General features: G+C 41.1%; 1 protein-coding gene across 1 annotated transcript in view; it reads right to left on the bottom strand.

Annotated features, from left to right (window-relative positions):
* The window catches only part of scfd2 (sec1 family domain containing 2), a 202281-nt gene extending 193699 nt beyond the window's left edge, over positions 1–8582 (bottom strand). The window contains exons 1-2 of the mRNA XM_062981594.1: positions 6912–8582; positions 4752–4920 (exon numbers count right to left, since the gene is read on the bottom strand). Of these exons, the coding sequence (XP_062837664.1) occupies positions 4752–4920; positions 6912–7761 (1019 nt within the window). The 5' untranslated portion in view covers positions 7762–8582. The remainder of the gene's footprint in view (positions 1–4751; positions 4921–6911) is intronic.
* Between the last annotated feature and the right edge of the window lie 6431 nt (positions 8583–15013).

The following is a 15013-nucleotide window of genomic DNA, read 5'->3' as shown; positions in this document are numbered from 1 at the left end:
ATCCTGATACCACAGGATGCATGGAATTCCCTTTCTTCTACATGCTTTTGATTTGAAAAGGTTTCTCTTTAAGTACATAATCCTCTCCCTTCCTCTTTTCCTCCTCTCTTCTCTGGCTGTAAACCAGATTTACTGAATTCATTTGTACACCCAACAATCTACTCCCATAATGTAAACATACACTGGATATCAAAATACCAAATTATATTTTTCTTCCAACATTCTCATTATTATTATGACAACTGATGATTAGATCATATTTTCAGCAGCTGCTATGATATAAATATAACAGTATGTGTTAAATATATACACTATATAAAATCCTAATTTAATCTGTTAGTGGGAGAAGATTATTTTTAGTCAAGTGAATCTTCATAAATAGTACTTTTGGTCTTGTTGCTGCTATTGTTGCATGCCTTCAAGCAATTTCTGTCTTATGGCAGCACTATCACCTTTTTTGGGTTGAAATTATACAGAATGGAGTATGCTCTGAGTCCAAGGGAGTGTAACTCGGCAAAGGAGCTGCTGTGAAGCTGGAATTAAGCCTTACAAGTGCATACTCCCCACTGAATACACAGCTGGTAACAAGGGAACTGGGTAACAGATCCTAGAAAACTATGTTTATATTGACTCCAAAGACATGTGCAACCATGCTGTTTTTATGTCTTTACCTGAATAATAATTTTCTCTTGAAAGACTGTGTAATGTAACTTGTTTTGTTCACAAACTGTTCAATACTTTGTGCAATGGAATTGAATAAAATGAGGCATTAATAAGACAATGAGGTACTAGTAAGACAAATCAGCATGTTTGTGGCAAAGGACACCCCCATAACTGTTAAACGACATAGGGATTTGTTCAGGATTTCTTAAAATAGGGGAAAGTCTTAAGAACCAATTGAAAGCCTTAACATTTTAAGTTAGACGTGGTATAAGAATCTTGGTACATTGTAATCAGGGTTTATCAGACCAAAGCAATTCTTTCCACACAGCTGAATAAAATCCCACATTATCTGCTTTGGATTGAATATATGGCAGTGTGGACTCTGATAACCCACTTCAAAGCAGATATTGTGGGATTTTCTGCCTTGATATTCTGGGGTATATGTCTGTGTGGAAGGGCCCTGGCATCTATAAAAGGGATGCTTTTATCTTTACCTTCCAACACATTGAGATTTCATGGGAAAATAAAGCTGCAAATTTCAACAGTATCATACACTGGGAAATTCTAGGGCCCTTCCAGACAGACCCTATATTCCAGGATCTGATCCCAGGTTTTCTGTTTATCTCAGATTATCTGGCAGTACGGACTAATATAATCCAGTTTAAAGCAGAAAACCTGGGATTAGATCCTGGGATATAGAGCCTGTCTCGAAGAGCCCCTAGAAGAACTTGTCAAAGCATCTTTCAGCCCAGTTAGACTATGAAAGCATTGTCTGGATTTTGTTATTGTTTTGCTCACATGGAGATCTTTCTCAGGTTTTCTTGATTCTAAATGATTTCTGTTTCATTTTTAAAGGGACATTCTATATGTTCCATGTATTTTAATCCAAAAAGGGTTTAGGTCTAGGCTATTTGTCTGATTGCATCTCCCTATACAGACCATTTCGTGCACTGTAGCCCATGGAGGAGGCCTTCCTCTCGGTCCCATCCCCGTCACAACCTTGGTTGGTGGGAACGAGAGAGGGGGCCTTCTCAGTGATCACTCCCTGTCTCTGGAACTCCCTCCCTAAAGAAATAAAAACAGCCCCCACCTTCCTCTCCTTTAAGTAACTTCTGAAAACGCACTTATGCACTTTAGCGTATGGAGAGGAGAAGGACTAGGACACTTTAACTCACTGGAACGCTGGCTAACCCACTTGCATTTTGTGGCTGCTACAATACATCTTAAATGTTAGCCATTTTAAAGCCATTTTAATGTAATTGTATCTTAATTACTTTTAGGATATTTGCTGTAATATTTTACTCATATTTTAGTTTACTATGTCCTATTGGATTGTTTTTTATTATTTTTTATCTCAATGCTTATTTTTTTGTTTTTGTAGGTTTACTGTTACTGTGCATTATCTTGTATTATTTTGATGTGTTTGTACTCATTTGAGGCACTGAATGTTTGCCTTTTTGTATTGTGTCTGTAAACCGCCCTGAATACCTTTGGGGAGACAGGGTGGTCTAGAAATAAAATGTATTATTATTATTCACAGTAAAACATATACAATGAAGAAGTATCCTCCCCCTGCAAATAATAAAATAATGCAATCTTCCAAAATTATTGATTATATTATATTGATTATTGTAATTACAAGCCAGGAGTAACAGTGTTAACAATAAGGTAAATAATCTGGAAAATGCCTAGGCATCTATGTCTACTTTAGTTGTCAATGGAAACACCCAACTCTGAGTGCCCTCCATATCTCAGTAGGGAAACCAATCCAATGGTGGGTTCCACAGCAAAGAAAGTACTCCTTTGAACCACAAGCAAATGACTTAAGCCATAGCACAATAATGAGAGCTCCGTGTCAACACCCCGACAGCCCATCAGAAAAACAGACAACCTGAGCTGTTTGCATCTTAAAAAATTAAAGACACTCCTCTGACCGTGACTTAGTATCTACTTTTTCAGCATAGAGCATGCAAGATAACGATCGACACAATATCCACATTAAATCCAAGAACAGCCCTATATAGTAAGTACTATAGTAATCTAATCTTGAAGTTACAAAAACATGGATCATGGTCTATCATTTTGCATGAATGGTCCTAGATACTATAGCAGCTGGCACTGCTAGCTAGTCTTTGGTGCTATGTCCTATAATAGCGAAAAGGATAAATTCAAAAGCAATCTATTGACCAGGCACCTGCACCTATAAAAAAGTGTAACCCCATCTAGGACAAGAAAACCATCAACTTCACAAGCCCAAGAAACAACTATTCAAAGATCTTCTGTCTTTGAAAAGTTTTTTTGTTTGTTAAAGGTATGTATGTTAGATTTGAGCATGCTTGGCTTAAGCTGGAAAGGCAATTCATAAATCACACATATGTAGTCAAGATATAATATTCTGGCAGACTCAGCTGCAAACAAAATTTGCAGCCTAAGTTGGCTCAGCTGACAACAAAAGTGCCAGAACAAGATTCAAAATGAATGTGCTTATGGTCTTTAGTCAAACAGTACATTCCAATATTCAAACTGAGCTCAACTGGCCTGAGTACTACCTGCACTGGACAATCCAGAAAAATGTATATAACATGCAACATGTTCCCTAGAGCAGGGGCTCTTAACACTTTACCATTCACAACTCGTTTTCACCTGACAAATTTTTACTTGACCCTAATTATATAGGGATAAAATAGATACAAGTATCAAACATTTACTGACAATTAACCAGCATTCCCAAGACTTGCTAAACAAGCCCTCAATAGACAGAATAAACAAGGGAAGAAATATTTGTCTTTTGCACAGTTCTAAAGTACCAAAGAAAAAGTTTTGTAAATTTTCCATGTAAAGTCAAATATGGTGTGATTAGTACTTTTTCACCACCCAATTATTTTATTAGTACAATAATCATAAAAGTTTATATGTCACCATAATTATAGCTTATTATGATCAAAATAATTCCACACTCTATGAACAAATATATAAATGTTTAGGAGAAAAAGATTCACATATAAAAAGAAAATTAGCTCATGTCTCCTGACATAAATGAATAAAAAACTATAGAATAAATATTTCCTTACAGAATATTCTACAAGTGACTGACACAATTTTGAGGATAATCTTATATTTTCTCAGGTAATCATCTTCAAAATCCAACAATTTAATAAGCATAAACTATTTTAATTTGCATTCATAGCTTTAAAGAACTTCACTGTTTCCTTAAAGTTAAAAAATGATCTATGCCTTGAATCACTACAATAGTAATAAATATTCATTAAATCTATTTGGTAATTCTAAACCAAGACCAGATGTTTTCGCTGGAAACATATTTATTTTAAATATTAAATATACAATTTAAGGAGGAAGGAGACCAATTTTGTCTAGTACCTCAAAACAAAAATATCTTCTAAAAATTGAAACACTACTCAGTTTTAGAAATGTGCCTACTAACTACATAAGGCCAATAATAATAATGATGATAATAATAATCATGTGCCACAGTGTCATTAAAGAAAGGGAAAATTACTCACAGTGAGGGCATAGAGATGCCAAATGGACAAACCATTAAATGCAATCAGACAATGATAAACATCAAGTCTCAGACAAATAAAAATATATTAGTACAGTAGAGTCTCACTTATCCAACACTCGCTTATCCAACGTTCTGGATTATCCAACGCATTTTTGTAGTCAATGTTTTCAATATATCGTAATATTTTGGTGCTAATTTCGTCAATACAGTAATTACTACATAGCATTACTGCGTATTGAACTACCTTTTTCTGTCAAATTTGTTGTATGACATGATGTTTTGGTGCTTAATTTGTAAAATCATAACCTAATTTGATGTTTAATAGGCTTTTCCTTAATCCCTCCTTATTATCCAACATATTCGCTTATCCAACATTCTGCCGGCCCGTTTATGTTGGATAAGTGAGACTCTACTGTATGTCTTTAGTCTTTACTTTCAGATTTGCTCAGCAGATACAAACTCTACTTTCAAGAACATTTTTCATGCTTGAATGAATGATGGTGAAGAATTAAAACACAATATTCAATTATACTGCTAACCAATGTAGATGTGTAAAGTGTCTTACTTTGGTTGTGCCAAGCAACCTGGTGCTATAATATTGCAGCTGGCATCATCAGTCTGAAGGCTTGTGAGTTCCAGCATGCTGACCATGACGTCATTCCTATGTCCCTGAAGTTTAGGAAGCACAGAGAGAATCTTCTCTGCTAAGTTGTCACCGTGATGAGCAACTGTTCCTGGAAAAGGAAAAAGATCAACTCAGAGGGTATTCAAAACCAGTAATACTGGATAAGTATATTTTAAAAGAATATCTGATCAATGTCAACATTATGAAGAGAAAGAATTTTACATGTTGGTCCTTTGAAAGATTTTTTAAGAAACAGACTGCTACTGCTAATGACATCAAATTCAAGAAAATGCTTTTGCTACTACCTCCACCACCTCTAAGAAGGACCTAAAAATAAAAGGTTGAATGTAACTGTCTAAAATATTGCCTGCGAGCTGCATAAGACCCAGTTCTATTCTCTGACCCTCTTGGCCCCTGCTATTACAAATGTACTACAACACAAAACAATGAAATCGTGGGAGTTGTAGTTTTACAAAATCTTTAGCCTTCTCTGTCAAATAGCACCCATGCTTCACCAAACTGCAGCTCCCACGATTCTATTGCATTGAGTCATGGCAATTAAAGTTGTGTCAAACTTTACTAAAATGACATTGTAGATGCACCTTAAGATATCAAGAGTCAGATCTCTCCTTGACCAATGTAGATCAGCAAGTGCTGATCTGGAAGCTCCTTCTCTGGAGACTTTTAAGCAGAAGCTGGATGGCCATCTGTCGGGGGTGCTTTGAATGCGATTTCCTGCTTCTCAGCAGGGGCTTGGACTGGATGGCCCATGAGGTCTCTTTCAACTCTATGATTCTACGCTGAATGGCCACATAAAAAAAGTAATTGTTAGCTCCCTAGCCCATAAATCCCCTTCTTCCACTGCGGTAAATTAAAACTGTAGTGTGCTGATTTAGACATGATGAGAGGACCATGACATCCTGAAATGCTCCAGACAGGTAGATATAAGCAGGTATGTTGAAGTCACTCAGAAATAATATTCTTGAGGTCGTTTGCATCACCTCAAGCTAGCTCTGCAGGAAGATGGTTAGGCAGTCTTTGCACGTGTCACAATAATCCTAAAATGCAATGAAATATTGCTTTCCTTTATACCCTACTGACAGCAATGATAATCTAAGTAGGGACACTTCAGTCCCTGACCAGAACTGTGACCATCAAGTTAAGTTGAGGTTTCTTGGCCTTCAGACACTTAGGCAAACCCACAATCTTAAAGATACAATCATTCTGGAGGAAAGGTTGACTGTCCTTCAGATTGTGGATTTGCCTGAGTGTCTGAAGGCCAAGAAACCTCAACCAAACTTGATGGTCACAGTTCTGATCAGGGACTGAAGTGTCCCTGCTTACGTCTCCAAATCCACCTCCTGAAGGTAAAAGCAACTGAACTGCAGGAATCAATAACATCAATCCTGAAGCAGTTCAGTTTCAAAGCACAGAACAAGGCAACCACCATCCAAGTACCTGTGGTTCCTCTGTACTTAGAAAGGCTAGAATGCATGGGTTTTGGTTCTAATAAGATCTTCGAGTATCTATCATGCTTTCTCAATAGTACAATTGGGGTTGAGAATTCTCAGTTCCCTGTGTTGACAATTGTTTTTTAAAAAATGGTTCAGTTTAGTGAGACCTTCAAGCATGGTATCTCAAAGAAAACTGCCACTTTCAATTTCATGTACAGTATTTGTGTATATAGTACTATAGAACATGCCATACATTTTCACAAGGGTGCAGGACACCCATGAAAAGAAAAGAAAAACACCTTTTTAAAACTTGCAAGAACACTTCCCCAGAAATCTCTGTCCATCAGCATGTCTCTGTGCACAACTTTCATCAGAGACTAGCAACAAAATCACATTAGAGGACATATAAATGCCTACAGAAGCATTCTCTGTAGGAATTTTAGGTCCTTTGCAAAACTACAATGTCAACTTCCGCCAGAGATTTACTAGAGAGTTGTGCTGGAGGACCTAGAGATTTTTAGAGACAACACATTAACCAAATCCATGAATAATGAAATCCAAAATAGTTAAACCTGCAAATGTGTAATTCCACAAAAACTATAATTTCAAACAGCAGATTATAATATCCAAAGATCAAGATTCTTACCTGTCAAATCTAAAGTCCTGTCTACAAAGATGAGAGAAGCTTTATTTTGTGCCATTTTCCTTCTGGCCTTAGCCTGGGAATAACTTGCCAGATCCCCTGCAATGATCCTGCTCATTGCTCCAATCGCAAAACATTCTTCCCTGACACTGAGTGACTCAAACAAGCTGTTTAAATCAGACACCAACGACCTGATCTCAAGCTGCAGCTCTGAAGACAGCGACGAGAAGTCAACATCGATCAAGTGAGCAAATTTCTTCTTCTCTGGCCTAGTACTATTGATCTGCGACAAATCTTGACCCATTAGGGGGAAAAGGCATGAAAAGGCAGGTGCTACCAAGAGGTGTGGTGAGATGGGTGCCAAGAATAAGGGAGCGTGCCACACCTCTGCCGTGTAGTTCATGTTGCCCATCCATTGGCAGAGCTTTTCTTCGAATTGCTCAAAGACCACTTGGCTGCCACCTTCTGCCTCGGCACTGCTGGGGGCACCGTGGGCCTGCAAGTGGACGGCGTGGCTGACCGCTGTGAAAACCACACAGTACTGGAAGTTGCTGAGACTCACAATGTCACGGATGACATCCACCGTCCGGCCTTTCAGCAAGGTGCTGACCACAAAAACTGCCTTGGATTGCTCCGCATGGCCTGACTCAAAGCTGGAGAACTCCTTGACATTGAGAGCCCCGGCTTGGAAGAGCTTTCCTGCTCCACCGCAGGCCCAGTGGAGGCTCTCGGCACAAGAAGAGTCCATGAACACAACCGCCCGCTTGACCTTGCCAAAGACTTGCTCCCAAGCATGATGGCAGAAGGAGTGCAGTCCAGCAGGAGAGGCAGCAAGGGAGGAGGCTGAAGACATCTTGGGTGAAGGAGGAGGAAGGAAAAGAACAGGGAAAAGAGGAGGATGAGAAGGAAGAGGTACAGGGAGGTGGAGGAGGAGGAGGAGGAAGAAAAATAAGAGGAAGAGGAAGGAGGAGGAACAACAGGAAGAAGAGGAGCAAGAAGGAGAGAAGAGGAGGGAAGAGGAGGAAGAACAGCGAGGTGGAGGAAGAAGAATAGGAGGAAGAGGGAAAAAAGGCAGGAGGAACAACAGAAAGAAAAGGAGAAAAATAGGGAAGAAGAGGAAGAGGCAGGAGGAGGAACAACAGGAAGAGGGGAGGAGCAAGAAGAGGAGAAGAAGAGAAGAGGAGGAAGAACAGCAGGGTGGAGGAAGAGGAGGAAAAACAGGAAGAAGAGGAAGAGGAGAAGCAAGAATAACAAGGAGGTGAAGGAGGAAGAGGAGGAACAACAGGAAGAAGAGAAGGAAGAACAGGGAGGTGGAGGAAGAAGAGGGAGAAGCAGGAGCAACAGGAAGAAGAGGATGAGGAAGAAGAGGAAGGAGGAGCAGATAGAGAAGAGCTCAAGATTTCCTTGCCTTCCTCCAAGTCTCAGGAAGATGAAGCAGCAAGAGGGCAAAGGAGAAGGAAACCTTTTTATTCACGTTGAAGGGAGTTTGGCGAAGGAGGGGGTGCATTCACTTTGGGTCCTTAGCCGGCACCACAAACAGACGGAAAACCCCGTCATTCATTCAGGAAGAGACCCAGCAGCGCTCTCCTGCCAGCATCACCTGCCCCAGTCCTCTCCCATGCCTGCTGCCAGGGCTGGCGCGGGAAGGTGACGTCGTTTGGCAGCACCCGACGCCGATTGGTGGGTGAGGGCAGCCAGGACGCGGAAGTCAACGTGGGATGTTTGCAGCCTCTCTGATTGGTCGCTTTGCAGGGCGTCGCTGCCAGCTGAGGAGGGAAGCAGAAACACAGATCATCTGCGTTGTTGAACTAATGCAGTTTGACTCCACTTTCACTGCCATGGCTCAATGCTGGTGAATCCTAAGAGTTGAAGTCTAGGGCCCCTTCCACACAGCTGAATAAAATCCCACAATTTCTGATTTGAACTGGAATATATGGCAGTGTGGACTCAGATATCCCAGTTCAAAGCAGATATTCTGGGATTTTCTGCCTTGATATTCTGAGTTATATAGCTATGTAGAAGGGTCTTTACAGGATCTTTAGTCTTCTCTGCCAAAGACTGCTGGTGTTTCACCAAACTACAACCCCCATGATTTCCTTAGCAGTGAGCCATGGCAATGAGTGGGGTCAAACTGCATTAATTCTGCAGTGTAGACCCCCCACTCCCAGTTGCCACATTTTCTCTCTATGGGTCTCCCCCTCCCCCCAGATTTTGGAATATCTGTATTCACCTATAAAAAGGTAAAGGTTTTCCCCTGACGTTAAGTCCAGTCATGTCTGACTCTGGGGGTTGGTGCTCATCTCCATTTCTAAGCCGAAGAGCATTGTCCATAGACACCTCCAAGGTCATGTGGCCGGCATGACTGCATGGAGCACCGTTACCTTCCCGCTGGAGCGGTACCTATTGATCTACTCACATTGGCATCTTTTCGAACTGCTAGGTTGGCAGGAGCTGGAGCTAACAGCGGCCACTCCCGCCGCTCCCTGGGTTTGAACTTGGGACCTTTCGGTCTCCAGCTCAGTACTTTAACGCACTTTGCCACCGGGGCTCCTATACATACATGTTATACGTATAAGCCCGAATGTAATTCTATATACAATAATTCAGAAAAGTTCTGAGCTTGAAATGTTTGGGTACACAGAATCATCAGAAAGCAAGAGTGCCATTGTCTCAGCCACCCAAGAACCCTTCCACACAGTCATAGGTAAAGGTTTTCCCCTGACATTACGTCTAGTCGTGTCCAACTCTGGAGGTTGGTGCTCATCTCCATTCCTAAACTGAAGAGCCGGCGTTGTCCATAGACGTCTCAAAGATTATGTGGCTGCATGGAGCGCTATTACCTTCTTGCTGGAGCGGTTCCTATCTCACATTTGCATGTTTTCAAACTGCTAGGTTGGCAGAAGCTGGGGCTAAGAGCGGGAGCTCACTCTGCTCCCCGGATTCGAACCGCCAACCTTTCAGTCAGCAAGTTCAGCAGCTTGGCAGTTTAACCCACTGCACCACCACACACCCAGAATATCAAGGCAGAAAATCTCACAATATCAGCTTTGAACTGGGTTATCTGAGTCCACACTGCCATATATTCCAGTTCAAAGCAGATAATGTGGGATTTCATTCAGCTGTGTGGAAGGGGCCCGAGTCGACAGTTTTGGATTTTTAAGTATTTTGGAATTCTGGCAAAGGGATGTCAACCTGTATTGGAATGAATGCTGTGAAAGACAAAAGCGGGATTCCCAGTTGGTTTATTGTTGTATTCCTATAAACAGATGTAGTAGCAACAATAAAAACAATCCAAGGATGGATGGGACTGAACGCTGTACTAGAATAATCTCCAAATAATTACTTTGTAGTCCAATATAATAACGCTTTGGCCGTTTTTCATTATTCTTGAATATCACACATTGAAAGGCATATGGTGCAATACTACTCAGGAATAGGCCCTGCTGAATTCTAGGTACAGTGTAAGATTACAGTCTTAATGTGAGGAAAGCCCTCCTCCCTTAAAATTAAGTAACATTTTAAACATTATTAATATTTATAATATAATAAGAATTATAAATAATAAATATTTATCTGCTGCTTTTCTCCCACAATGGGGACCCAAAGCAGCTTCCAATGTTTAAAAGCACAATACAAAGTTAAACAACAGTCAAATATATCTAGCTATACACATAATAAAAATGAAAATCTGTATGTGGCAGGGGCGTCTACTTACACAGCCAGCCTCCCACCTTCACAAACAGTGCTGAGGAGCCACCAAAGCCCTCCCTCCAAGGACATTGCAGGTTACCGCGAGCACCAAATCCCAGTTTTCCTTTCTCTCTCCGTTAGTGTGGAATTTGCATGGCCCCGCCCACTGCTTCTCTCTTAACTCTTTTCTATTCTTTTATATGGCATGCAGCAACTGAACATACTAGAGAGAGAGGTTTGGGGAGAATTCACCATGATTTATAGGAGTTGTAGGGACCAGGATGCATAGTTCACCTGCAATTTAAGAGCATTGTGGACGCCATCATCAATTGACCTGGAACTAACTTGCCACACAGACCCAACACAGACAACTTTGCATACTGGCAGTGTTTGGAGGTGATTGACCTTGACATGCAGGAGTTATAGTTCACCTTTATTCAGAGAATACAGAACCCATCTGATGATGGCACACAAATTCAACATGGCCAACTGGAATACTGGTGGACTTTGGGGTTGAGTGACCTTTAACTCTGGGAGTTATAGTTCACTTGCATTCCATGAGCCCTTTGAGCCCCACCAATGACGGATCTGGACCAAACTTGGAACACAGACCCAACGCTTCCCACTTTACATCTTGGTGGACTTTGGGATGATTAACCTTGGCATTAAAGAGTTACAGTTCACCCATATTCAGAGAACACTGAACCCAGCAAATGATGAATCTGGACCAAACTTGGCAAACAGACCCAACATGGCCAACTGTGAATATTGTCAGGCTTTGCAGGTGATTGGTCTTAGCATCAGAGACATATAGTTCACCCGTATTTAGAGAATACTCAATCCAACAGATAAGGGATCTCGACCAAACATGACACACAGACCCAACATGGCCAACTGTGAATACTGGCAGGTGTTTCGGAAAGATTGCCTTGGGAATCTGGGGGTTGTAGTTCACCCTTATCCAAAGAGCACTAAACCCAGCGGAAGGGGATCTGGACTAAACTTGGCACACAGACCCAACATGGCCAACTTTGTATACTGGCAGGGTTTGTGGGTGATTGAACTTGGTATCCAGGAATTAGAGTTCACCCGTATTCAGAAAACACTGAACACAGCAGATGATGGATCTGGACCACACTTGGCACACAGAACCAACATGGCCAACTGTGCATACAGGCGGGTTTGGGAGTGACTGTCCTTGGCATATGGAAGTTGTAGTTCACCCTTATCCAGAGAGCACTGAACCCAGTCGACGACGGATTTGCACCACACTTGGCACACAGACCCAACATGGCCCATTGTGAATACAGGCGGAGTTTGGGTAGGATCTAGTTCACACACAGGATTATGCATTTTCTAATAATAGCATTCATAAAAAGACAAAAGCAAAGACTGTTTCCCCCCCTAAGAAATAGGGTAACATATGACCAAACTGATATTACCTAACACCCCAAAACAAATAATGCCTTTTTCAAATAACTGCCGGGTACCCGAGCTAGTCACTTAATAATACTCAACTTGTTTCATATAATGGTTCAGCCTTGAAACAACAACATGGGATGTGATAATACAGAGATATAAGTATATGCAGAATTTTTTCCTCCCAAGCAACACTTTTGCACCTGGAAGGATCACAGGATAAAGGGTGTGATTTCTAAGCAAGGCTGCATTGTAGCCCTTCTTATTTTACATGTTTAGTTTATTAAGAAATTGACTTTCTGCTCAAATTTAGTGAGCAGTGTGAGTAACTGAAGACCCTGAGGAATTAAGGAACAGAAGACAGTGCTACAAAGAAGGCACTTTCATTATGAGAGGTTGTGAAGGTAAATATTTAAAAGGAAATGGAAAGGGGGGAGGGAAGTTCAAACTAAGAGTGGATGTCTATAGTGTATTGAGTAAATCCACAGTGCATGCTCAGTTTCACATATGTTCCCCAAATATTGATTTCCCCACATGACAGTGTAGTTGTGGAATAATTTTAAAATGGGTTTCATTTCATACTCAAGCTGAGTTTGAGACCCTTCCATGGTAACTGGCTTCACTGAAATGAGACAGCCATTGTGTAGTCAGTGTTTATGAATAAAAGGATAAAATTTAGATATTTTTTCTTGACCGGTTGATCACATGTGAGCTTTTAGTATCCAATGTGGTTTGTTTCCTGGATTCCTGGAAGGTTACCAAAATCAATGGATGCTCAAGTCCCATTACACTCTGGTCCCTTCCACGCTACCCTATATCCCAGGATCTCATCCCAGATTATCTTCTTTAAACTGAAAATATACGAATCCCCATTACTAGATAACCTGGGATCAACAGATAATGTGGGATCAAATCCTGGAATATAGGGGCAGTATGGAGGGGGGCTATGGGACATGATTTTTGTTCCTGGGTTTCAAATGTCATTTCCTAATTGGTTCTGTCATAAAAACATGGAAAAGGGTAATTTAAAAAGTTTTTGCAGGACATCCTGCAGCACATTTTGCTCTAGTTTTTCAATGAATAATATCTCATTGAGTCTCAACCAATTCAACATATTTTGTGGCAGCCACAAAAACAAAGCTTCTGGATTATAACAACTACTTTCAAAGCTAGTGCCACACAATTAAACAAGAAATCACACCTTCAAACAAAGAACAGATTTTTTTTAAGGATAGTTGAATTAGTGGATACAGAATAGTGGATAAAAGTCCAAATGTAGTAACTTTTTGTAGCTTCATGGCTGGCATTTTACCGGGTCTTGTTTTCCTCTTAAAGAGTAGCCTTCCTGCTTTCTGGGTCCTTGAGGGCCACACTCCCAGGCTTTTCTGAACTGTAGAATTAATGCAGTTCAACACCATTTTAACCGCAGTGGCTCAATGGTATGGAGTCATCAGAGCTGTTGTTTGACAAGGCCTTCAACCTTCTCTTACTAAAGAAGGCTGGTGCCTCACCAAAATACAACTCCCAGGGCCCTTCCACACAGCCATATAACCCAGAATATCAAGGCAGATAATCCACAGTATTTGCTTTGAACTGGATTATCTGAGTCCAGACTGTCATATAATCCAGTTCAATGTTGATTTCATTCAGCTGTTTGGAAGGGGCCCCAGGGTTTCAGAGGCCCCCTCTATCCAGCTGTATAAAATCCAGATTTGAAAAATTGGAAAAATATTATGTTCCTGGTTTGAAAGTGTTACTTCCTGTTTAATTGTGCGGTACTTACTTTGAAAGTAGCTTTTCTATTCCAGATTCTTTGTTTTTGTGGTTGTCACAAACTATGTTAAAATGGTTGAAGCTCATTGAGATTTTCATTGAAAAACTAGAGCCCAATGTCCCGCAAAAACTTTTTAAATTAACCTTTTCCGTGTTTTTATGACAGAAAAAATAGGAAAGGACATTTAAAACCCAGGAACAAAAATCATGTTACATAGGGACCTTCCACACTAACCCTATATCCCAGGATCTGATCCAAGATTATCTGTTGATCCCAGGTTATCTGGCAGTGGGGACTCATATAATCCAGACCCCTTCCACACAGATGAATACAATCCCACATTATCTGTTTTGAACTCTAGTTCATACATGTCAGTGTGGACTCAGATAACTTAGGGTCCTTCCAGAGAGGCCCCATATCCCAGGATCTGATCCCAGGTTTTCTGTTTATCCCCGATTATCTGGCAGTCCGGACTCATATAATCCAGTTTAAAGCAGAAAACCTGGTATCAGATCCTAGGATATAGGGCCTGGAAGGGCCCACAGTTCAAAGTAGATATTGTGGGATTTTCTGCCTTGATATTCTGGGTCATATGATCGTGTGGAAGGGTTCCCAGTTTTAAAGCAGATAATCTGGGATCGGATCTTGTGGAAGGGCCCGTAATCTGCTTTAAACTGGATTATAAAGCAGTGTAGACTCAGATAATCCACTTCAAAACAGATAATGTGGATTATCAAACTTGATACTCTGAATTATACGGCAGTGTAGAACAGCCCATAGGTTTGAGCCAGGGCAGTTAAAAGGGGGGTCTCAGGACCCTTCCACACTGCCCTATATTAAGGCAGAAAATCTCACATTATCTCCTTTGAACCGGAAAACAGTATATGGCCGTGTGGACTCATATAACCCACTTCAAAGCAGATATTTGTGGGATTTGTTGTCGAAGTGGGATTTCCTGCTCTGATATTCTGGGATATAGGGCTGTGTAGAAGGGCCCTGAGTCCACACTGCCATAACCCAGTTCAAAGCAGATAATGCGGGATTTTATACAGTTGTGTGGAAGGGGCCTCAAATTGCATGAAAGAGTGCAGTTCCAGGTCCCATTGAAAGGCAGCTGAATGGGCCACTGCAGGGCCAAGGGAGACGGGATGCCTTAATTAAGGGCTCTCTTCTGGATGGCGCGTGCGCGCGCACCTTCCCGGGCTCTAGCCTGCCCCTTGTG

This window comes from Anolis carolinensis, chromosome 5 (assembly GCF_035594765.1).
Source record: "Anolis carolinensis isolate JA03-04 chromosome 5, rAnoCar3.1.pri, whole genome shotgun sequence".
NCBI lineage: Eukaryota > Metazoa > Chordata > Lepidosauria > Squamata > Dactyloidae > Anolis > Anolis carolinensis.
The sequence above is the reverse complement of the archived record's forward strand: the minus strand, read 5'-3'. Positions and strand labels throughout refer to the sequence as shown.